This window comes from Lissotriton helveticus, chromosome 10 (genome assembly GCF_964261635.1).
Source record: "Lissotriton helveticus chromosome 10, aLisHel1.1, whole genome shotgun sequence".
Classification (NCBI taxonomy): Eukaryota; Metazoa; Chordata; class Amphibia; order Caudata; family Salamandridae; genus Lissotriton; species Lissotriton helveticus.
Genome location: NC_136071.1, coordinates 388,750,498 through 388,776,124, shown reverse-complemented (window position 1 = coordinate 388,776,124; position 25,627 = coordinate 388,750,498). Strand labels below are relative to the sequence as shown.

At 48.2% G+C, this 25,627-nt stretch overlaps 1 protein-coding gene across 1 annotated transcript in view; it reads right to left on the bottom strand.

Annotated features, from left to right (window-relative positions):
• The window catches only part of GBX1 (gastrulation brain homeobox 1), a 163,962-nt gene extending 141,746 nt beyond the window's left edge, over window positions 1-22,216 (bottom strand). Inside the window, exon 1 of the mRNA XM_078664262.1 lies at window positions 21,793-22,216. Coding sequence (XP_078520388.1) covers window positions 21,793-22,216 — 424 coding nt within the window. The remainder of the gene's footprint in view (window positions 1-21,792) is intronic.
• Between the last annotated feature and the right edge of the window lie 3,411 nt (window positions 22,217-25,627).

Here is a 25,627-nt window from a genome sequence, read left to right as displayed (position 1 = left end):
GGAGTATTAGTGGGGCTAAGGGCAGGAAACAGCAGTCTTAGTTGACAAACATGGATGCAACAAGGATCTCGACAGCGGCCACTGTTCCCAAGGCCTTACTTGGTGAACTCGAAATTGCACGTGATTTTATTTCTGTGGAGCCTGTCTTTGAAATATCTGTTGATTGCGTAACATTCGGGGTTCCCTCGGTTGTCAATTTTATCACGAGCGAGAAGCCTATTTGTCCAACCGGCATGGGGAAAAAGAAGGCAACTGGTTTCGCTGCGAGTCCCCTTAGCAAACCTACCTCTATGGATCTTATGTTGGAGTGTGCCATTAACGTAGATAGTGGAGAGGTTGCGCTGACAGTGAGGAGGATGTCCTTAAGCGCTGGACCTGGTAGAAGTATTAATGGTAGCGTTGACCTAGTTTTTCCCTTGGATCAATGCTCAGTCAAGCCAATGGTGACTCTCCTGTGTATGCTTCCATCTAATTTTTCCCTGTCGAGGCCACAAAATCTTTTAACTTCTGTAGCGGTGGTACATTAAAAAAAAAAAGGACAAGAGTAACTCGAAATAGTTTCTTCCCAAACTGATGACCTTTGGATGAGCTCCTCCGCCCATCCCACTTCTGCTCTAACAGGGGGATCTTCTCAGCACCCGATTGGCGATCATTTTACGCCCTTACTGGAGTTTTTTTTCGATCGCATCAAGTCTTGGTTCACTTTTCCCCTTGTCTTGCACTGGCTTACTGCCATCTGCATGTACCAACTTTGTTTGTCACTCAATAGCTACAGGTGGAGGAAGTGCTCATTTGCTCAATGAAGTGGAGACAACTGTGGAGATATGTACAGGTGGAGAGCTGGTAGCCGTAATTCTTTAGGAAGGAATGGCAGTAGCCTACCTCGAAAGGAGACCAGGCCACCCCTTGTTTTCACTAGTGTCACTAGCGATAGTCAGATCAACTTAGGCCACACCGGTGTGCCTGCTCGATCTTCAAAATTGAAAATGGCCTTTCAGGTTTGAATCAAATGCCCAATAAATCTCTTGTCAATGTGCCACCTTCTGCATGTCCTCATGTGGCAATACTTATTGGTGTTCCTCCATTAAATAGAAATCAGTCAGAATCTTATGAGGAATTCTATAACAAATAGCTGCACTTGATAGTGCGACATAAAGGGTTCCCATTGACCAATGCCAATTACATCCTAATGGTTCGTAGATGTGCCTGGATTGGCCGACCACAGCGATCCCGCCAGTGATTGTGTCATTATAAATTTTAGATTTCCGTTCCAAGTTCATAACTTATTTTTTGGGTATTTGTTTGCACGCGGCTCCGTGGAGCGGCACTACTTTGGTCCCATTAGTTTTTTTTTATAATAAACCCTCATCAGTTTCTTCTTTGAACAAGCCTGGCCTTATAGGTCCCTCCTTCCCTCAATCAAGCATTATTCACGATCCCCGGTACCCTTCAATTTCTCGTCAAACTGCCCCCAGTCTTGTTGGAATACCTATTGGGGCTCCTTCACATGGCATGGTAGTCACTATACCGATGGCCATTTTGCATAATTAATTTTTATAACAATGATTTTATCAATTCTTCTTGCACCCTTTATGTACAGTTGTTTAACTTCCTACCTAGTCTAAAAACTCGGAAGGATAAGATTGTATCCAACCATGGTGTATTTTGTGGGGGGACTTCAATGCTAGAATAGGTGGGGGAGGGTTCTCGGAGGGTAGACCCCTAGGAGATCTTAATGCTGCCAGGGGACTTGAGTTGGCACAAAATACCTAGCCACTGATGACCTTGTCGATATAGGTGTCATGGTCCGCATTCCACCACAGACTATTATGACTAGGAATTTCGTGGAGTGCTTTTTTAAAGGGGAGGTTGTGCAGATGGAACGGCGGGGGGAAATCCCAATGTTATTTCCATCTTTGGAGTTCTTTCTGTAAAGAACGTTAATCCAACCAGTGCAATTTAGCAAACTCAGCACTTCAGAGATGGACTTAGATTGATCTGGCACCTTAAAGATCCAGTACTTACCCTGGGCACCATTTAAAATCAGTCAGGGGATCTTTTATTGAACTGTTTATCAGCAGCACCTGGAAGTGATATGTTAGGCTATTTTTAAACCTTAGTCCAGACCATCAAACTTTCTTTTTGAATCAGTACGGAAAGATAACTGGGAACCCCGTTGGTTTGATGAACAGTGCTCAGGAGCCAATCAGTGCTTAAAGTTAGCTTTATCTGCTTCCTCAAGAGTTCCCTCAGAAGTACAGCTTGCCCGCCACATATGCAAACGAGTCCTTAAAGTCAGGAAGGAGGCCCTGCATAAGCAGGATTGGGAAATTTTGGAATCAGCTGCAGTTGGTAGCAGAATTAAACTCTGTTGAGATTCTGTTAACAGAATTAGATTAGGATCAGCCCCATATAATTCCCTGATGCAATACAACATCTTAGACTCTGACTTGGTGGGCCATTTTTCACCTGTTTACCCCCTAGATGAAGTAGAGGAAGCAACAGACTTCTTATGTTGCAGACTAAGCAATGCCCCTACACCCCCCCCCCCAGTTAATATGTCTTTATTAGAAGTTGAATCTGCGGTTAAGGAGAGCATTGGGGGTAAGGCCTAGGCCCAGATGGGACCCCTGTTGACCTAATAAAGAGCAATATTGACCTATGGGGTCCCCTGATTACTAATGTTTTAACAGCTCTTTAAACATGCATATTGTTGAGCCATGGAAACTGGCCTTGATCGTACCCATCTTTAAAAAGGGTGACAGGATGTCCCCAAAGTGCTATAGACCTATCTCCTTACCAGACAGTACTGTTAAAATTATTGTTAGAGTCATTTAAAATCATTTGGCTGATTGGGTCTAGGAGCAGCACAGTCTATGGTCCAATTTGGATTTGACCTGGGTTGGGAACGATCGAATAGTGCCTGAACCTATGTTTAATAGCTAATAAATGCAGTTTAGCCAGACGCTGTCCTCTTTATTTTGCCTTTATGGACGTCTCAACAGCGTTTGACTGTCAATAGAACTTAATTGTGGTTAAACCTTCAGGACATAGGGGTAGAAGTGTATTTGGTGCATTTTCTGCTTAATGTGCACTCGGATCTAGTTGCCGAAGAAAGCCTTAATCAAAATGATGAAATGTCCTCGGTTTTCAGCCTCAATCACGGAGTGGGCCAGGGCTGCATTTTGGCTCCTGTGTTGTTCATCCTATACATCAATGACCTTGGCCCTTACCTGACTTTTGTTTGGGTAGATACCCCTAGAGTGGCAGATACTCAGGTGCCCCCACTTGTATATGCAGATGGTGCGGTCCTGTTGGCTTGCACTCTTAAGGCCTTGCATGTGTTACTGGACTGCTTTGTCCAGTTCATTGACAGTTTAGATCTAGTTAGCATTCATGTTAAATCCCACATTATGGCCGGCAAACTAGTAAGAATCGAAACCCACAGGTTACCTATAATGTGTCAGTTTCTATCTAGTGTGGAGGATTTCACTTACATGGGTTTTACTTTTAGCTCATCAAGCTCTTGGTAGCCACAATTGGCTAGTTCTAGTCTTAAACTTAGTAGGTCAGCAGGAGCCATTTTGAATCTCTTCAGGACAAAAAGGGTAAGGGGATGTTTCTACCTCTATTAAAAATCCATAGCACTCAGTGCGTCCCTGCGGCTACATATGGGGCAGGGATTTGGGGCGCCTGAAAGAGCTCTTCCCTTCAGCAAGAGGAAGAACGTATATGTAGAAGGTTTTTACAGCTCCCCCCTCAGCCTCTAGTTTTATCCTACACACAGAAATTAAGCAACGTTTTATCGAGGATAGTGTCCGAATGGCACCTCTACTTCTTTGAGTCAGTATAAGGACAAATCCCCAAGCCACATTCTGTAGAGAGAGAATTTCAGATTGTCTCTATCTGGCTAACTGGGGGATCTATACCATGGTTGAAAAACATTGACGCAACCACTCAAGATCTGGGGTTGTCTCAATTGTTCTTGTCTCCAATTAGATTACAGAACGGACACAAAGCTAGGATAAAAAGTCTCTTTTTAGAAGTTGTGCTGAGGTAAGAACACATAAGAAGCTGGCCAAGAGCTCTGTCTCGACTTACTATCGTATCCCAGGCCAAAGTTCATTCTTTATCTTTCTCCTGAACTAACGCAATGGGAAAGGTCCCTTCTATTCAGGGCACAAGTCGTAAAAAAGAAGTGGGGGGACGCTGTCACCGGAAGTGACTTCACGACAGGAAGTAACTTCACAAAAGGTGCCGAGCTCCTCGTCCCAGAGAGGCCAAAGAGTGAAGTCCAGCTGTTTGGTAGGAGGGACGGAGTCCCTCCGGTAAAATAAGTGGGGGGACGCCGTCCACCCAGGTGGTACCCCGACTCGAGCCCTGCTTCTCTTCCGTTTTAAATCAGGCTCGGTTTGGCGGCTTATGAGTTTTAGAATGCGAACTGACGCCTTGGGAGGCTCCTCCAGGGCTTGTCTTTGTGATGGGGTTTCCTCACAATCACTAATGCATTACATCCTTGTTTGTAATTATTTTAGTTATGCCCAGAGACTCTTTTTGAAACCGCTTTTGAAATCCTTTGGGTACTGAAGCTGTGAACAGGCTTTGCAACAAATTGAAATCATTAGATACTCCAATTGTCTGTCTCAGAGTATGTTCTTTCCTTAAAGCAGCTTTTTTAGCTAGGAAAACGATGGACACATAGTACTGCCTGTTTAAAAAGTTGTATTCTTATTTTATATATTTACTATACTTGATTAGTTCATATTTTATAGATACACCATGCACTTTATATGCATATATGTGAATTGTTTTAAAGGACTTATGTGCTGTAGTTTTAATTTGTGGAGCCCAAGCTATAATGCTTTATGGTCATTGAATCATTTATCTTATAAATTATGTCGAGGTTGATGGAGTTATTTGCTTAATAACCATTAAATTGCTCTGTATGGTTTCTGTCTGTTATGGCCATATCTGGCCGAATAAAGATTGGAAAAAAGAGGGGGCTTAGGGAGGGTTACTGAACCTTTTAGTTCCGAGCCTTTACTCGATTTTGTTTGCTTCCCACTGGGGATGGTGCCAAAGAAAGAGCTGGGCGAATTCTGCCTCACCCATAACCTCTCTTCTCCAAAGGACAATCTGTTAATGATGCTAGTGAACATATCTTACTCGCAAAGAAATATGTCTCCTTAGCCCAGGCAGTAGCTATGCTCAAATGTGTGGGGCTGAGGGTCCTCCCTGTAAAGTCTGACACTGAAACAGTGTGCAGAAATCTTTCAAAGTACCCAAGAGATTTCCATCTACTGGGCTCCCAATGGAGGTTCCTTCAGTCAGTAGAGTCAATCTTTATTCGGGTACCACAGTACCCATAAAAGCACAGTATAAAATACATATTAAAATTTTAACCGGTTAAATAGTCTAAATACATTCATTATACAGATCATAAGTGATTTAGTGCAAAATTTAGAATCATCACAGTACAAAACTATTTACATTACTGTCAGTCTTCAACCATGGATCTGCGTGCCCTTACTGCCGTTTTTAGGAAAGTGCAAGTGCGAAAAATAAGGTCCTCGTCATCTAAAGTTAACATGGAATCAAATGCTGCCTCTAAACTAATTGCTCTTCTCTTATTAAAATACGAGCATAAAAACTGTTTAAAATATTTGATATAAAATTTGCAGGAGAATATAAAATGCTTTACAGATTGCTCACTCCTCCCATCGCACGGACACGGCATTTAGTTTAAATTAGAACAATAACCAAGTGGGAAGGACAGTACAAAACGAATTGTGCCAGCCCTTAAAACGGAACAATAAACGTATCTCCCAGCGAGTCATCGGTAGGTTCCTTCAGTTTTATTAAAGCAGGACTAAAGGGTGTGCAGTGTCTTGCACCTACGTCAAGAACTTCAGCACATTCTTGAAAAGGGTGTTTGGGAAAGAGTCTGCATAATTTCTGCATTACTTTGACGATTTAGTGTTCCTTGGACGCCTAGATTCTAGGCATTTGGGGCAGCTGCTTGTAGCATCCATGCCTTTGGTTACAAGAATAGAGGTTTCTTAGCTGAAGAAAACACCAATGGCCCTGAGACAACCCTTATAATTCTGAAGATTGAGACTGGCACGGTTGCGGGCCTGTGCAGATTGCCAGAAGCAGAAGGTGGCTGCATTCAAGGAGTATAATCAGAATTCCCTAGGAGCGCACAAAGCTACATTACATCAGCAGCAGGTGTTACCTGGCCAAATAAATTTTACTTTATTCAATATGCTCACGGGCTGCCTATTGTCCAATTCTTTTGCTGAGGACTTGCCTGGGTTCAACGTAAAATCTGACAGAATGACGGTGTCATCAGAGGTCAAGCATTACTTTTTTTTGTTTTTCATTCCTTGCAAGTTTCAATAGTTGTGTTCCTGGTGTTGGGTTTTATAGAGGCAAGAAGTGTTGGCTTTGGAGCAATTCTGGGAATGAAGTGGGGTGACCAGAAAGGCCCTAAAGAATGGTGCGAGTTTGGCATAGTGGGTAATGTGGCTTTTGGAATTGTTACCCATCTTGCTAGCCTTGTGCACCTGGATAGGTCACTTCCATGGTCAGTCTGTAATGCTTCTGGTCTGACAACATGTCAGTGGTTGTCTATTATTCTGCAGCACACAAAATTGAGGATGGTTTTTAGGTTATTGAAAGTAATTGTACTGTTATGTTTGAAAAATAATTTTCAGCTGAAAGCTAAGTCTGTCCCTAGGATGATGAATAATTATGTTAATGCTCTGCCTCATATCAGGTTTCAGGAATATAGATGATTCCTTCCGGAGGCAGCAGAGGAGTGAGTTGGATTTTTAATAAACAATAAGGAAATGTATCTTTTAGAAACTTACCCTTTAACTGGCAGAAGGCTGATTAGCATAATATGCTGCCAACTCACACCCTGTGCTCAGCCTTGATTAGGTGTGAAAAAGGTAGAGCCTCCTAGGAGCGAACAATAAGCTCACGTGAATGGACAGGGGGGACTCCTGAACTGCAAAGAATATGCAGGGTGGGAACTGTGGGCATCCTTTTTAATGCACAGTGTCAGCATCTGTTAGCCTCTGGAGCACTTTCCAGATCTCACCACCTCTCAAAATCTGACCAAGATTGGGTGGGAAGGGGAGTCACGAAGAGTTGAGGGGTGGTCCCAGGCCACCCATGTTGCCCCATGATGGCACCAAGGAACTACATTAAGATTCACCCAGCTGGAAAGGTGAGACTATTTTCTGCATGCTAATAGGGTTCCTTTTGAGGGTCCTGTTTATTAGAGTCCTCAACAAAGCTATTGGAGTGCTAGTATTGATCTTGCTAGTGTCAGCCGACACTCCTTTTGGACTGGGGCAGCTACATCATCTGTAGTGTGTGGCCTGGAGCCTGGGTTGGTCCAGAGCTTAGGTAGAAGTAAGTGAGATTGCTAGAAGCTATTGTGTGCGTAAAGATGGTCTAGTAGTTTGCTCCCTTCTTGTGCTGTCTCTAATCCTCTTCTCAGCAGTTAGGTTACTGATGCTGGTTTCCTTCCTTCACATGCAGTAGGTATCATGCCTTTACTTGAAGTCTGGTGATTGGACATATGTAAGCTAGGCGAGTCTAGGAGTCGCTCTGAGTGAGATTTCAAGAAGCATACCTGTGAGACAGGTTTCATGATGAGATGGTTCAGCGTCAGAGCCCTTTGCCTGAGAAAGACGAGGCATTCTGTGAAAAGAATCCTGGGGGGGGGGGGTTCTGCTGCTTCCCTTGGTGAGTCTACATATCAGTAGTAATGTCCATTCCACGTGGTTGTAGCCAGTGTGTCACATGCCCTAGGGCAAGGAACGAAATGGGCCCCTAGCCATTGTTAGAACGGAGATATACTGTTAGAACCACCAGGGGACTGCAGTGTATGTTGAATTTCTTTGTTTAGTTCATGGAGGAGTTGGATCTCCTGGTGAATGAAAAAAAATATATTTTGTGATGGTGGTCGCTCCTCAATCTACAAAATGGTCCACTTTTAAAGTCGAGTCTTCGGTGCCAGTGACTAGCGTGTTTTCTTATCTGGGCCTGTTGATCAATTCTGCTTTATGTTGGCGTCCTCTGGTTAACAGGAAGAGGGAGGATTTTGTAAAGGCAAACACTGCAGTTTGTGCACCACTGCTGGGCAGTGGATCCACTGGGTCTCTCCTACAGATGATTTTTAGGGCCAAGTGTATTTCCAAAGTAGTATATGGGAGCGAGATCTGGGGATACACCAACCTGGATGAGCTGCGTCAGGTTAAGAATGCCATTTTGAGGTATTTCTTGTGCGTCCCACAAAGTGCCCTTACATTCTCGGTGCACGAAGAAATGGGGGTGGCCTATCAGGTCCACTGTGAAAACCACCTTCAATAGTGACATTATTAGAGATTGTGTTGAATCTCATTTTGCTCTTTGCGTACAATGGCTGAAATATATTTAAAAAATGTATGAGTGATCTGGGCCACCCCACATTTTATATTCAGCCAAAATCTTTAGAAAACATCGATAGAAAGAAATTGAAAAGTGAGTGTTTATCATTACTGGAGGGATTAAGACTGTCTTTGGAATTGATGAAGCAGTGTCCGGAATAATCCAATGATCATGGTCACTCATGACATGCAACCATATTTAAAATCTACTGAGAGGACACAAAATAGACTTGTTCTAATGCTCTTCAGATTGGGCATATTCCATTGCTTGACCAGTTTCCCAGAGATAAACGATTGGTCGCAATGTCTTTGTAAATGTTATTGTGATGACATGTCACTATAATCAACAATACACTCTGTATTATGTAGCTTCTACAATGAACAGAGAAAGAGCTGGGTTTTACTGATACTGACGTCTTATGGGTTTGGACAATGTCGACCTGCATTCTTAATTTTACAGTCTCTACCTAACGCGTACATACGTTTCTCTATGGCAAGGTTTTCAGAGTGTGATTAGATGTAGAAATGCCATTTTAATATGAATATGCTATGGTGCTTTAAAATGTTGCCAGAAACCGGTTGTAGGATGCTTGATTCCGGTCCAGGGAAGATATGGCTTGGTAGTTCAGGCTGGACTGTTCCCATGAGGCGCAGGGTCAAGACTGATGTGCATATGGCCATGTCTGAACTGGGATGGTATGGTGAGCAAAATAACGATGGATTAAACCCAGATCTGTGACTGGGGGTGAATGTTTTGCCATTGTGCAACATTCCGTCCATCAATTGTTGTTTTTGCTTTAAAATGTCTGTACATTTTGTATGGAATATATATGGTTTTCAATTTAATAGAATTGTATTTTTGTATATGCTTTCATGGTTTCCAATGAAGAAATCGAATCAAGCTTAATTTGAATTGAATTGAGTGGCTTGTATAACCTACGTCCTCACTCCCTTTGGGTGAGCATTTGGGCCTGGCCTGGAATTCAATTGAATAAAGATATTTTAAAGGAAGTTTTTTCTCTTAAACATTTCCTTGCTATCCCTTGGTTTAAATATATCCATGATTCTCTCTTGAGTCTAGGAATGAGAGATTTATTAAGTAACCCAGATGGTATTTGCAGCTAGGATTATAATCTGGTGAAGGAGCATTTTTTTAGACAGAGGTTGCTGGTTAGGGAAGATGGAGCTTTATTGGTGGCCCGTGCTCATAGTTATGTCATGTTGCAGACTGTACCCTCCACCGAGCCCTACCTGTTTATACACTGATCGAGGGCAGGACACACCTTAGCGTGTGCGCACCACCCAGATCATTCACATTGGTCCTGACGAAAACCGATAATATTAACATGGTTGAAACATGTAGACCTGTATTTTAATCACATAACACATGACGCGATTTTAATACACCACGCGTCTTGAACACCGAAGCCTAACTAGACAAAGGTGTCACATATTTTTTTATACACGGTGTCCAATCACTCCGGAATAAAGTCCCCGATTGAGTAGCATTGGACACCTTTTAAATCACTTACTTTAATATCTCACTGCACATATAAAAAAGAAAAAATACCCGCTCCACTGTAGTGAGGTGTCGAAGCAGACCCTGTTGGCACTCGGCCTTCGGGGTGGGACCCCGATGATGAAGCATGTCACCAACCAGGTTGGTGAGTGAGGGGTCTTCCTAAAGGACTACTTTTGTCCTTGGTTGGTTGGGCACTACGTGCACCACAATACATTGGATTCCAGAGGCTTATTTTAAATAGCCTCACGGGGGTACTCCTCCATTTGTTTTTGAAAGTATTTATCAGGGGACCAGGAGTTTCCTCCATACACATACTTAAATACCCTTTCTCTCTTCTTGTTCATATTTTGTTTTTACGCTGTTCCCAGGAAATTATACCTTCTCCCCAAACTGAAAAGGGCTAACTTTATTCAGGTCCGACCTGCCCTCATTTATTTGCAAAAGATTACAGGGTATGCCATCCTTAGCTTTTTAAAAGTTGCCTTAAGGTTAAGAAAAAAAATGTAATTACAATGATTTGGTGCATGAGGCTGTTTTAAATGATTTGCGGCCCTTTCTATGTATTTTTACATAATGTATGTTTTTTTAACTTTAACCTGTATTCATCGAGGATGGATTTGATTGGATATGTTATCCTATGGCTTGCGTTGCTTTTCTGTATTTTATTCTTAAAACCGTATAACGTTTATATTGATTGATTGACACATACAGCAATAATCAGGGTTCAGTGGGACCCACAGGCCTCTGAGACCAGGAGCCACTAAACCTGCTGCACCGGTGGAAGCTACGTCCCTGGTTGTCTCAGGGGAGAGAGGTGTATTCCATACTGATGACGTGCATGCACAGGGGAAGCAAGTAACCCCATGTGCAATTATTTTCTTCTGCAGCACAAGTCTGGTTGTCTCAGAATTAGATTGAATGCAGGTGCGCCGTGTCAGATTGTGGCAGGATGGGCTCGTGATTGGCGCCGGACCTTCTGATCGCATCTCACGTTTGCATCGATAATTTTTGCTATGTGATGATGTTTCCCTTTGCACCTCTCTCCCCTCCTTTCCCCTTCATCCCTGTTTTCTTTTTAGTTTTTTCCCTTCTCCCCCTAAAACTGAAAAGTTATAAAAGCATTTCTCCTTGGTATATTTTCTAACCCTTCTTGGGGTTTATCTTTTCATTTGCAATGTTTTCGATCATTTTTTATTTATCTCATGTTGTTTCCTTCCTTGCCATTGTACTCTTGTTTTACATTGTTTTGCACTATTCAATAAAGCTTTTCAAACTCAAAAAAAAAAATTGTGTATTTCATCTGGACCTCAATAGGGGGCATTTAGAGGTTGTTTTTTTGTTTTATACAGGGGGCTGAGGATGGACAGTGCCTGCGCTTAGGGGGGACCCAGTGGTCAAGATTCTGGTGGGCATTCACAATCCCAAGTGGGGCTCAGAATGGTTTGGAAGGAGGATTCGGACAAAGTTCTCACTGAAGGTGCCCAGGGTGGATGATGTTCACAAATTCTTCTGTCTAGGTTACTCAGTAATGGAACTCAATCTAGATGTGCTACTTTTTCAATCAAAACACCCATTATTACGTTGTTTAAATCTTTCCCTTTGTAATTTCGTGCTAATAAATACAACCTGAGATGGTGTCATCTATAAGAAAAGAAATTCGCTGGCTGGGGCCTGGTCTGTTGACGTGTCCTTGCCTAGGGTCCTCGCGACGCTCGACTGGCCCACTACTACTTCCCGCAAAACAAGCTGACGCGTTTCCGGTTGTGTTCATTTGTGAGTCCGGTGTCCCCCACATGACAGCTGCTTCTGTCGCCTTAACGATCCCAGCACAAGTAGCTCATTATCCTATTCTTCATGGTGCTCACAGCCGGCAGCGTCAGGAGAGCTCACGGGTCCTGGGATGGGAGAATGAGCGGCTTGCGCAGGAGCCACGGTTTTGGTCATGGCGGCTTTAGAGCAGGTGGCGCCCGGTGCGACTATCATTGTTGGCGCTCTCCCAAGTTACCTCCTTCTAAGATACCCTCACTACCGCCAGGCCAAAGTGCCCCTCATCTCTCCAATCATAAGTTATTTCTAAACACGGCGCACCCTCGAGGGTCAGCGCCCCCCCCCCCCCCCCCTCCACGAGTCAGCACCCGGTGCGGCCGCACTGCCTTAAAGCCTGCCCTCATTTTAGTGAATTGGGTACATGGGACAAGAGGCACTATTTTCCCAAATAGAACATCTCTCGCAGACGTTTGCTGGAAAACAAAACATTTCAAATGGAGCACTCAAGAAAAAAAATCGTTGGCAATGAAGAGGTCCCAAATGTATTTATCTTGTTTAGTAACAGTATCCAAAAGGCGCGGTCGCTGCCAAATGCAAGCAGCGCTTAATTATTTACAACAAAAGACGGGAAAGATAATTGAAATATTTCCGTCATTACTGGCAGGACGTTGTCACCCTTCTGTCGGCTTCAGTAACTGTCCCTCGCCAAGGGGGTGCCAGTTCGGAGCAGAGGTGTGAGCCTCAGGCCCTTCGTTAACCCCGACCAGCCGGCCGCTTCAAAGCCCCCCGGAGCCCCAGTGGCCTTCACCCTGGAGCCTGGGTCACTTCTCACGGCGACGCCCACACCCACTTCGTATCCTTCCGCCACCCTCCGGTGCCGCCGCGGTCTCCATCCTTCACTCCGCGGGGCAGCATGTATTGCCCCCTAGAGGACTGGGGTTACCTGTGAGAAGACTAAAGCGTGCAACAGGAATACGCAGCACAACAAAGAGTATACACAAGGTAAAGAGAGGTCTCTGCGGGGTTTTTGGATCAGCAAGGTGATGGGTACAACGGAGCTTTTATAAAGCCAATAAGTGGGTTGTGCTGGAGGAGAAACAATGGAAGTGACGTATTTATTCGCCGTGACCGACAGCAGGGTGTGTAAAACCCGCCTTTTCTGACTTCTTCACGACCGGCCACCTTAAGGGCATGGGGCAGTAGGGCGTGGCTGCCGCTGGTGCAGTGGCGCCGGGATCAGAAGGCAGCGGTATTTGCCACCCCAACAGAAGTCAGATGGCATGCGCCAGGCCGTCCCCCTGGCTTCCTTTGTACGCTACGGCCATCTACATATTGTAGGAAACATATTTGATGGATGCAAACTTACTTTGTAGGTGTCCACACGTACCGGGTTCTTAAAGGAACGAAACCGCGCGGTCTACACCGTCTCTCGCAATCAGCACTGTAAATCACAGGTGTTACTACTGCCCACTTTAAGGTTGTTGGTTATCGGCCTCGGAAAGATAAAGAGCGCTGAGGGGAGCTTTCGAATTCCTCACTCACAGATCACGGGAGATGCCAGTGGTTAGCGTGTAGAGTTTTGGATTACAGATTTTCAGTACAGAAAAAAAAGTATTAGCTTCCTAAAATTGTGATTATTACGCAGGGCTTATCGTGTAGTCAGTGCGCTTTCACCCCAGTGCACAACTGTGCGCCTGTTTCTATGCGATTGCACTTTCTGAACACACAGTTAGCTCAGAATTCCTCACCGCAGCACAGCGCGGAAAAAGAAGCCACTGTTTTGTGGGAGGACACAGGTTATCTTGTTGAACCAATGCGCTGCTTCAGAATATACAACAGCATAAATAGCGCGCGATGCGGTCCCTGGTCCCTCCCCTCGTCTTCAGATACTGCTGTGCAGCACCAGTAGTCGGAAACAATTCGAATATTGCGTTTTATTCCAGTCGCTCTTCATTCTGTGTGGTTATTCTAGGTGTAGAAACAATAATACGTTTTTTTAACTAGCTACTGAGCGCACAGCAAATGAAAAGAGTTGCTATCTGAAGCGCCTCGAAGATTACTAAGAGAGTTTGAATTATTTATGCTTCATGGAATCTCAAATTATGCGGCATATTATTCGATAAATATTATGTAACTACATTTATAATTCCTTATTCAGGAGAGAGCGGAGTGCTATACAGAGTACACGCGCTCCTTGAGAAATAGCCCTTGCAATAAAACGGATTTATTTGCTCACCGAGTCCCAGTTATGTTATGTAATGCTAATTTGATCTTGATATAGCGCAACGACTCGACCCTGAAGGGAAATTTCAACGCTGTGACGCGCAGGAGATGAAAGAGGCAACTAGTAAAACAGCCTCGAGTAAGATGTATTTAAATCCAGAAACAAGGGGCCGTGCAGGAATAAACGGTTGCTTTCTATCGCCGGCTCATTGGGAAATAACTCGGAAGCCAAGCTCGGGGCATTCATTTGTGTCGCGTGTGTGGCACTCGGAGACATCTTTAGGATTTGACCCCTTCCACCTTTCAAAAGGAGGTCGGACACGTTTGGGGCCCTGTTAGGGTGCACTTTCGAGATAGCGACTACTTGGAGAAGCGTCCAATAGCAATTGGTTTCATGACATACAAGTATACCTTCCCGCCCCCATTGAAGCGAACTATTTCGGCTTTAACTATGATAAACCGCCCCCTCTTTGCACGCCAGTGCACAGTAAACCGTAGCCGAGAGTTGACTGGTTTACCTTTGCACCGTCATGCCGGGCACGGAACCCCAGATGCAATGATTCATGCATTTTGAATAAAAAACGTGTTTAGCTCAATCTGCGGGCGGTGGCGTATTTTTGTATCAATATCTGCAGATGCACTCTTTGCAGAAGACGCTGCAGCATAGCATTTCATAGGCATAGCTGTCGCTTCCTAGCTTGTTTTATATGGCGTTACGAACTGCTCTTAATGGATTTGTAAGAGCTTCAAGTAACTTTTGTTAGTGATACCCAATGTAATGGGTCTGAATTTACCAACCTGGAAAGGCTGGAAGACTAAGGTAGGCGTGGCCAAGATTCGCGCTTCCAACCTGTAGCTCACTACACACTCTGCCATCCTACCCCTCCCCCCCCATTTAAACCAGGATCAGTTGTGTTCACTTCAGTAGGATGAGGGCTAAGTCAGTGTTTGAACCCGAGACTTTGAGGTCACTGCAAAAGGAACGCACAGACACGTGGGCATCTCACTTCCTTGGTACAGACCAACAAACCGAGCCAAATGCCTGTCAATATCAGAAATGGCACGTCTTAGAAGGAGAGACACTCTTGCATTGCTGTCCCACAATAGCAAAGACATTTACAAATCACAGAGACATTAGGGAAAGGGGACCCGAGTAATAAAAGGCCCTGGTGATTGTAAGTAGAAAAGACCAAAGGGTTCAAATGGTTACTCATGGACACACCCGCCGACCCGCGAAGGCATTACAAGACTCCAACTCCGTTGCTGCTCTAGCACCTCCCGTATTGCCCTCCGGAGACCCCAATTCTCACCGCCATCTTTACCTCCAGTTTCACTTCCACCCGCGCTCACTAGCATGGCCTTCAGGGTCGCCCTCGTCCGTGCCAGCGTTGACACCACCTCACATTCCCCTTCTCCCCTCCACACACCCCAATGCCACCCTTCCTGCCACCTGCCTTCTAATCCAGTTCCAGCTGCACCCGTGCCCCATTCTCACTCAGACAGGGCCCTGTGGAAAGTGCGGCCTACCTTTACGGTAATGGCGCACTCCATCCGCATGTAACTGCGCACAATCTCGGGGAGCAGTCACTGGTGGGCGGGGCTTCACAAGAGCTGTGGTAAATACATTCATAAATACAGATTATCAGGACTTTCTCGAACATAAAGGATGGTAGTTATGCTCACATGATTCTGGGTACGAAATTCAATGTCCGGGAGCAAAAATAAATATGTATTTGTAGCTTTTGCTTGTTGAGTTCAGTATTTCTAATATGAGGGGGCCAGGGGACGCCCCCCTACACTGGTGAGTTACTCTTGTCGGCAGCTCGTCTGGGCTGCGTGTTTTGCCTTGTGGGTTATACGACCATCATTTCAAGCTTGCTGCTACCCACCTCAACTCACCCTTCGTGCTACTCCCATGCTAATGATTGAAGTGCGCCAGCGGTGCCTGAACCCGTGCACTTGTCCAAGCCAAGCCGCCTCTGCCCTCTACGCTCCGCGACCTGTCCCTCCAACCTCACCCCGCACAGGCTCCTGGTCTGAGGGTGAGCACTGGCCAGGCAGGGACCCCTCGTTCTACTTAAAACGTATTTACAACCCAAATATGCACTTTCAAAAAAATATGGGTTGTATTTATCTACATAGACTTTCGTTCGCTTTCATAACCACTTTAAACTTGTCAAACACATTATTATAAATAGAATCTTGCTAAATCGACATTATTCTCATAAGAAATGTATTTACATCTGACTAAAACAGATGAGGCCAGCGCTGCCCCCACTCAGTGGCCTCCGTGGTGAGTGCAGGTGTAACGCACGTGCACGACCCTTAAAATGATAGGGTAAGATGCCAATTCGGCGTCGTGCTTGAGGCCAAGACTTGAACATCCTCACTCCGGGGGTCGACCACAGGCGACAGTCAGTAGACGCCAGGGCTTTAAGTGGGATGAAAAAACTGGGGGGGGGGGTCTCTCAAGGGGGCGTGGTCATTGTAATTGAGGGCGTGGCTTAAAAAACACGTAAGCTAAAAGTTTGTGCTGAACATAGTGTGTCGCCCGACTGGTATTTTGCTGTTTCTGTCATTGCATCCAGATATATGATACAAGTAAAATCATACCTACAAGTCAGGACTTTTGGCTTTGTCAGTGGTCGTTAGTTGCATAAGATAAATCAGCAGCAACTGTGGCTTGTGTAGAATATTGAAAAATCTTCCACATAAAGCCCTGGTGACACCACGACTATATTACTGTTCCTGAGTTCCGAAAGGAGAAGAGAAATCCAGAGAGAAAATGACTCTCTTTAAAGGATTTCCTTTCCCCTGGGGAAAAAACGGACCGCCTGTGCCAGGGCACAAAACAGAGCTCGATAGAGACCCGTTTCGAGGCCCCCTTTAAAGAACTGCCGGTGCTCAGCACTGGTGAGACCCGGCCCACTTAAAGCCCTGGTAGACGCCCATCCTGGACCCAGTCCCGCTTTTTGGCGGGTGGGTTCTCGGGTTAGGGACACGGGTTCAGCAGACTCCCGTGGAGTGCCAAGGACACTGCCACCCCTCCATAGGGGCCGCGCTGGGCGGCACCTCTGCACTCAGGGACTTCAGGCCTCGAGCTACGGGACGTGACGTCCCCAATAGCATTGATTAACAGCTGGAGCAGTACTGACCCTGTCCTCTCTACAACCATGTAGGACATGTCCACTTTCATAGCATACATGAATTATTAATTACAGAATTCATAAAAACACTTCGAGAACGCCGCTATCCAAGAGCAAATGTAAAGGAACGGTGCCAGGGTGGGCAGGTTAAGCACAGCGACCCAGTCATGGAGGTAAAGAGGGTGAACGCCAAACACCCCAGAGGGCTTTACAAGACCTCCGACGACCCCCGACGTTGCACCTCTGATGACGCGCTCCCGGGATCCTGTCCAATGGCAGAGCGAGCCGGAAACTTTACGCCACCAGCATTTGGCGTTATGGTTCCCATCGTGTGGGGCCCTATCGCCGCCCCGCCTGACTGCGGCTGCCCCCGTGGTTTTGTGATTTGGGAGAGAAGGGTTTGTTTGTCCTGCCATCGTTTGGTTACACTTTCATACGTACTCCTGTTTGCCATCGCCCTAGTGTCTGTTCCACCCGAGTCCCTCCTAACTGCCCCGCCAATCAGACCCACGCCACGCCCTCATTTCCACAGTCATCTACCATATCCGTTGGGCTTCCATCCACCAAAGCATTCGTAAATTGTCTAGTTGTTTTTAAAGTAGGGGAGTAGTTGCCGTGTGGCCCGGGCACCAGAAGTGAGACTCCTGCTTACGCCCTTGACTAATATGGCTTTATCTTGCAAAAATGACTTTATTTCTCTGAACTCTGGTTTGGCTTCCAACACTAGGGGTCAGAGTGGCTAATTAAAAAGGGGACATTCTGTAGCGCCTGGAAGCACCTAGCCGAGATTCAGTGTTCAGCACTGATGCACAGCTCCACTCACTCGCTGTCATCTCCCCCTACATTCTCCCGTCATTTACCCCCATCCATCGCACCTTCTGCTCGCAGGCTCTCCCTCGATCGCCTCTCGCCCTGCCCTCCCACTTACATTTAGCGCCTTGCATCATCCTCTTCCCACCCTCCACGCCACGCTTGCTTTCACCGCAGAAATATAGATTGTCTTCGCCCCCTCATACCTCCAGTCCTCTTTGCCACCCCCATGTTTATTTCTTAACTCCGTTTCCCCAACACTGTTTCTTTGCGTCGTCTAACTAACGCCACTCACGTCCATCCCCTGATGTCCCCACCATCTAGCCCCACGCCTCTCCTTTTGCGCCTCTTTCTGCCCTTCGGCCTCGTCCCTGCCTCCCCTGCACCTGGCCCTTATTCCATGAAAAGCTCACCTGGCGCACGTTTGCGTCCGCAGCGCTACTGAATCCTCCGCCTACTACAGACGCTGCACTCTCTGCGGGTCCCCTCGGCACCCCGGCAAGAAAACAATAACAAAGAAAGGACATGCCCATGCCAGCCTTCCGTGCCATTCTCCCAGCCCCTCTGCCTTCGACTGTTGCTCTCCACCAAGCAACCCTGGAAACGCATTCACGCCAGGCCCCCCTCGGCGGAGAGAGCCCGACCGTCTCCGCAAGGATGACACTGTGAGCTCCCGCAGGGCTGGAGGTCTCGCCCAGCAGCTGAGGGCAACCCTCGGCCGACCGAGCCTTTCCCGCCCCCGGAGCAGTCTAATCGCCCACCTTCATTCATCGTCACCTTTTCAAGTGTTATGTTAAAAAAAATTGTTATGTTAAAAAAATGTATATAGCGCAACTAACACCTGAAGGTTTCTTGGCGCTTGTGCTGATCGCCCACCTTCATTCATCGTCACCTTTTCAAGTGTTATGTTAAAAAAAATTGTTATGTTAAAAAAAATTTATATAGCGCAACTAACACCTGAAGGTTTCTTGGCGCTTGTGCTGAGGGAGCGGAGAAAAAGTGAGGGGACAAGACTAATTATAGACCTCGGTAAACAAAAAGGTTTTAAGGAGGGATCTGAACCTAGTGTAAGGGGAAGACAGCCTTAGAGGGAGGGGAAGGGCATTCCAGAAAAAAGGAGCTAAAAATGAGAACCTAAGGCCACTGTGTTTCTTCCTCTTAAATCTTGGGACTGACAGTAAAGCCAGCTGAGACGAGCGAAGGCTATGTGAGGGGACATAGGGGTGAAGGAGAGAAGAAATGAAAGAAGGGCCTCCGCCTGCAAGGGATTTGAAGATTATACAACCTAATTTAAACTTGTAGCGCGAGGTGACCGGAAGCCAATGAAGACTTTTTAAAAGAGGGCGAACATGTTGATGTCTGGGTTGGTGGAAAATAAGGCGGGCGGCTTGATTTTGGATCTGCTGGAGTCTTTTGGCTTGGTAGTCAGGGATACCTACGTAGAGCGCGTTTGCGTAGTCAATTCTTGAGACTAGCGCTAACAGAGCCAGGGTGAGGGCCTCGGTGGTAAGGAGGCGGGAGATTTTACGGATCTTCCTGAGCTGAAAGTGGCTAGAAGACACTACCACGCTAATCTGGGGTTTCATTGAAAGGTCGCTGCTGATGATAACCCCCAAACTTTTAGCTGAATTCACTGGGCAAGGGGGACTGCCCAGACTTGCCGGCCAGAAAGAGGGTTGCCAGGGGTTAGAGGGTCCCCGACAAGAACCAGCTCGGTCTTGTCGGGGTTGAGTTTAAGATGATTTGAGCTCAAGTTCTCACCCTCCTCGGCGAGGGGCCGCTGGAATCCGATCAGAGGCGTTCGAAGCCGGCTAAGTTATTCATGCAACCAGCACGAGCACCCCAAACCTTACTTATTCAGTGGGGAGCTAAACAGGCATTATTCTGGGGCCAGCACATCGGTGGGATGACAAACTGATACAATCCAAGCCAACACTTAAAAAAAATTGCTTTATTTGCATTCTCCCGCTCAAAATATATTCCTCTTCAACTCAATTTAATAGGCAAATTAAACTCTATTTTATTCTAAACCTCCCTCCTACGTGTCCCCAAAAGCCGGCGTCTACTCTGTGCACACGGATAGCAAGGGAGCCCCGGTCCCGGGCAGCCACAGGGCCCCTCCTGTCTGGCGAGGGAGCCCCGGTCCCAGGCAGCCCCAGGGCCCCTCCTGTCTGGCGAGGGAGCCCCGGTCCCGGGCAGCCCCAGGGCCCCTCCTGTCTGGCGAGGGAGCCCCGGTCCCAGGCAGCCCCAGGGCCCCTCCTGTCTGGCGAGGGAGCCCCGGGCGGCCCCCAGTCCTCTCAAAGCCGTCTCTCTAGAATACCGCAAACATGACATACCGCGAGGGTATTACCGCCCTACTCCGGGGCGGGCTTTGCGTTTCCTACTGCTTTCAGCGACTTACTCCACAAGGGCGCTTTCACTGCCAGGCAGACAGGGGCTCAGTGCCCATATCAGACATTCAACAAACTCAGCCTTTCACTTTCCTGGTTGGTAAAGTCAGGGCTAATTGATAACAGCCAGCATTTAAGAAGGAAGTTAAAATTCGCTGTGTGAGGAGCAGTCTGTGCTGTGCCAAAAAGGGAGCGAAAAAAATAGAATCATTTCTCCCGCTGGGGTCACAATGCTCTAGTCTAGAGGCTTGTCTCTGGGTTAGCCGCTCTCAGGGTCGGAAACAAGGGGTTCTCTGCTCTGTTCAGGGAAACTCCCCTAGACTGAACCAGCCGGCTCCTCACCAAGGCATCCATAGGCGCTGTGGACCTGTCCCAGGCCCGTGACAAGCACCCTACCACTTGCAAGTCCTGCAAGCTGCTGTCAAAAGTTTCATCTTAGTTGATAATGATGGCGGACGCTCCACAAATATATACAATTGCTAATTACGGTTTCGAAAATGCAAATTTCAGAGAAGAAGAATTCGTACTGACTGAATCTCTGTCAATTATTAATAGCGCAATGTAGTTGGGGATGGGGGGTGTGGTAATCCCTCCTAATAAATGTTTTCTGTATTAGTTGAAGTTCAGTAGTAAATACTTGCGTGCAAGCGCTTTAAATTGGATATGGTGAGGTGTTTGTCGATTTCACTTGGGGACTTTTACATTCACACACGCCCACACTGGTCTCTGGTTTAAAGTCTTAAATAATATTTTACAACATATTGAGTTATAAGTTCCCCTCACAATCCGGACTCCTCTCCCTTCCCACTGCACCTTAAGGGCCCCTCCTGCCCTGCTTTCACCTGCGTGATTGTTGGTAAATCTGAGAAGATCCCCTCCCCTTACTGACCATTTTACGTCCCTGTCAATTGTGTAAAAATAACTCATTGGCACAGCTCTTTGGAAACGTAAAATTATGGAGCTCTCTGAAGGTGATTAAACTTCCCTGCCTGAGGATGGCCCCCAGCGACACGTTTCCAACTCGCTGTCAGCGACTCACACCAAATGTGCGCAAGAAAAAAGGTGAGGGCGCGCCGCCTGCACAATTAAAAATCGCGATACTCTCCAACGTGTCGGTGGGGTTGGTGTAAAGTGGCAGCAGTGCTGATTGTTTTATATGGGCACCTTCTTGCTGTGATGCGGGGCCCTGGACGGGGGCTGCAGCCAGGGGCCCCAGGACCAGTGCGGAGCCGGGAGAGCAGGCAGACTGGTTCTGTGGGGAGTCTCGTCTCCAGCACACGCCGGTACTAACCTCCGGCGCAGCTGCCTACTTGCATGCGAGACATTCCCCGGCCTCCCCCTGTGCCCTGCAGAAGACCTCGCTAGTGATAATGCATCATCCACTGCCTTATTTTGCGTCCCGCTCTGTTCCAAACAACACCGAGACTCCTGGCGCCTCAGCGGACCCCGGAGAAAGGCGCGCAGGTTCCCGCCCCCGGGCCCTGGCCACCTACCTGCCAGGCTGGGGAAGGAGTCCTGGAAGTGCAGCGGGTCCGAGCCCTTCTCCCGGGGCTGCAGCTCCTCGAGGTCGGCGGCCTCCCGCTGCCTCCGGCAGCCAGCCTCCGGGTTGCCCCGGCCCGCCGGCAGCTCCTGGGGCGGATAGAAGCTCTCGGGGTGGTCGCTGAAGCTGGGCAGCGCCGTGGTCAGGGCCACCATGGACGGGGCCCCCTGCCCGAGGCCGGCGCAGAAGGTGTTGGAGAGGCGGCCGGCGAACGATGCCAGGGGGGCGAGCGGCGGGAGGGCCTGGGGCAGCACCAGGGGCCGGTAGGGCATGAACATGGGGTAGCCGGTGTACAGCAGGTGTCCGGGCCGTGGCTGCGGGCTCCCGATCAGGGAGTCGATGGAGAAGGCCGTGCCCTGGCCGCTGGGTCTCTGCATGGCTGCGCGCTGGAACTTCTGCCACAGGTGCGAGCCCAAGTTTTGCCGTCGGCGCCCGGGGCAGCGCAGCTCAGGCCTCCAGGACTCTCCGAGCGCAAAGTCCCTTTCTTTACTTCTGGAATAAACTTCAAAGAATCAGTCACACAGCCTCAGACGGGTGGAGTGCGGACGGGGCCCCTCCGGAGGCGGCAGCGGGCATGGCGAGGACAGGAGGCTGGGGGCACACGCGGCGCGCTCCTGCTGCACCTGCACCGGCTCCCTCTGCCCTCCTCTCACACTCCGCACTGCTTCACGGCCTTCCCTCCCAGCTCATCTTCATCAGGACAAGAGGGGGCGGAGGGTGTCACGCTGCAGCCTCATCCATCTTCCTCAAATTACGCTTGGCTTCCTCATTCAGGCCCCTTCGCCTCTTTGGCACGGAGTGGGACAGCCTGCTGCTCCCGGGGACCCCCCTCCCCAGCCACGCCAGTCTAATCAGCTATTATTAATGCTGATTGATGATTGGTAATGACTTAGGCTCGGCGTCTGAACAAGGCGTCTTTGTGGGAGTTTGGGGCAGACAGGCAGAAGCTGAGGGGCAGAGCGGAGGCAGATGTTTGGGTTCTGGTCCCCTCGCCCTCGGTGTCCAGCCCTTTGCTTCCTGGGGCGAATTGTAAACATTATGATAGTGATCAATGGGAAGTGAGTGAAGCCCCCTGTGAGTATCTCCCGCCCCCTGGTTACAGGGGGTGGAAGTGACTCAATGAAAAGAAAGAGGTCCCCAGAATAAATCGGGGAGGGCGGGCTGGGGCGGTTCGGGGTTTGATGCCTCCAAATCTCAGTACTGGGAGAGAGGGCAAAAGCACTCATCAGACAGTCCCGGTGCTTACAAGTTAAGGGGAAGCAGCTCGAAGAAAAACTTGGCAAGTGGCCCCCTTCACCACGGCCACCCGGATCATATCGGGAGCTGGCTTTAGGGAGAAAGTGCGATCAGAAACAAGCAGCCCCAGCTATTGACCCGCGGTGACTCCAGTGAAGGGCGAGAGGCCCCCTCAGTGCAGACTGCGGGAGGACCCTTCTCCCCGGGCACGGGCGGCCTCTGGAAAAAGCCACTCCCCCGAAGGAGAAAGTCTCCTCTGTGGAATATTTTTCTGAAAGAGTCTAATTTCATGCACATTGTGTTGATTAATAAGGTCTAATTAGGCAGAGCTGGTTGTTTAATTCCTCCCCTGCGCCACGTGTGCTGTGGGTACTGCGGTGTGTGACTGGGCCTGGGCAGAGAGTCGAGCGGCCCGAGAGGGAGGGGTAAGCAGGGGCACTCTGCGGCCCCTCCCGGGGTGAATATTCAAGCTCCCTTGACTGTTAATTTGCTTTGATTTGCCGCCTTCCAGCGCTGATTAGCCCCATTCAGCCCAGGGGTGCTGCCTCTCGAACTGCCCTGCCTGATTACGAGAGCACAGGGTGCGCTGAGGGTGAACCGGGCTTGATTAGCACCAGAGTCGGTCCGGGGTGCTAATTACTGTTCTAATGGCACACGACTCGCCCCCCCTCCCTCCCTGACACTGCTCTGATCTATTGAGGAGACCAGAGTCGTCCCTCCAACTGCAGCCCTCACAGGGGCGCAGCAGGAGATGCGCTGAGGTAGGCGACAGGACAGTGGGTGCTCAGAGGCACCTGGGCTGGGACACTGAACAAAGAGGACACGTGCTCGGCAGGCGGATCATTAAATATACAATCATTGATGGGTCACAGTGAATTACAGGGATGATTTTCACTAAGGGTCTCGAAGTAACACGAAATAGATAAACAAAAGTGAAGCTTGAGTTATCCACACATGCCAACCTTTTGAAGGGGAAAGTGGGAGATTCCCCCAAAAATAAAACAAGCATTTACAATGCAACGGTTTCGCCTTTGGAAAAGTTAGAGCTATTGGCATTGTAAATGACAACATTTGTATTTATGTGTTAGTTTTGAAAACAGATAAATAAATGGCATTGTCATTTACATTGCCAATAGCTTAATCTCTCGCAAATGTGAGACCTATTGTACCCTACGGACGAGCTCAGCAGACAGCAATTACTACCACACACATACCCAGAGCCACACACACACACCCAGAGCCAGCCACACACACCCAGAGCCAGCCACACACACACCCAGAGCCACACACACACACACACACACACACCCAGAGCCACACACACACACACACACTCAGAGCCACACACACACACACACACACACACACACACACACACCCAGAGCCACACACACACACACACATACACACACACCCACACACCCAGAGCCACACATACACACACCCAGAGCCACACACACACACACCCAGAGCCACACACAAACACACACACACACATACACCCAGAGCCACACACACAGACACAGAGCCACACACACCCACCCAGAGCCACACACACCCACCCAGAGCACACACACCCACCCAGAGCCACACACACCCACCCAGAGCCACACCCACCCACCCAGAGCCACACACACACTCAGGAGAGCAAGCAAAGCGAGGGGGCAGGGAAGCAAGCACAGCAAGGGGGCAGGGAAGCAAGCACAGTGAGGGGGCAGGGAAGCAAGCACAGTGAGGGGGCAGGGAAGCAAGCACAGCGAGGGGGCAGGGAAGCAAGCACAGCGAGGGGGCAGGGAAGCAAGCACAGCCAGGTGGCAGGGAAGCAAGCACAGCCAGGTTGCAGGGGAGCAAGCACAGCCAGGGGAAGGGGAACCAGGGGGCGGGGGAGCAAGCACAGCCAGGGGGCAGGGAAGCAAGCACAGCCAGGGGGCAGGGAAGCAAGCACGGGCAGGGAAGCAAGCACAGCCAGGGGGCAGGGAAGCAAGCACAGCCAGGGGGCAGGGAAGCAAGCAGGGGCAGGGAAGCAAGCACAGCCAGGGGGCAGGGAAGCAAGCACAGCCATGTTTCCAGTGCTTGGCTATTCTGAACAAACCATTGGTATCCGGCCTGCCACTCAAACGAAAACAACTCCCAGAATACCTTAAATAGCTAAATGGAACCTCAGAAGTAGAAACATTATTACACCCATTCCTATGAAGCTCTTCACCCACTCTCCACTAACGCAACTACTAACCTCCACGCTCTTACAAGTGAGACAATTAGGACTATTTAGGGTCTCCATAACTCTAAGAATGGCTTGGGTGGCAGGTATTAGTTATTTCTAAGGTCTGCTCTATTGAAATAAGAAACAACGTGTGCTCATCTCTAAATTAGACAATGCGAGCCGCCATGTTGCAGACTGTCAGACGTGCCGGTGTTGATAAATTAAATGCCCCTGTCAAGCACTGGAAACCACTGGCTCAAATTAGGCACTGGGGATAGAGCCTCCGGAACCAGCTGCATGCCCTACTCACTCCAACCAGTGCTGTGTGAACATCCTCTTATGCACCAAA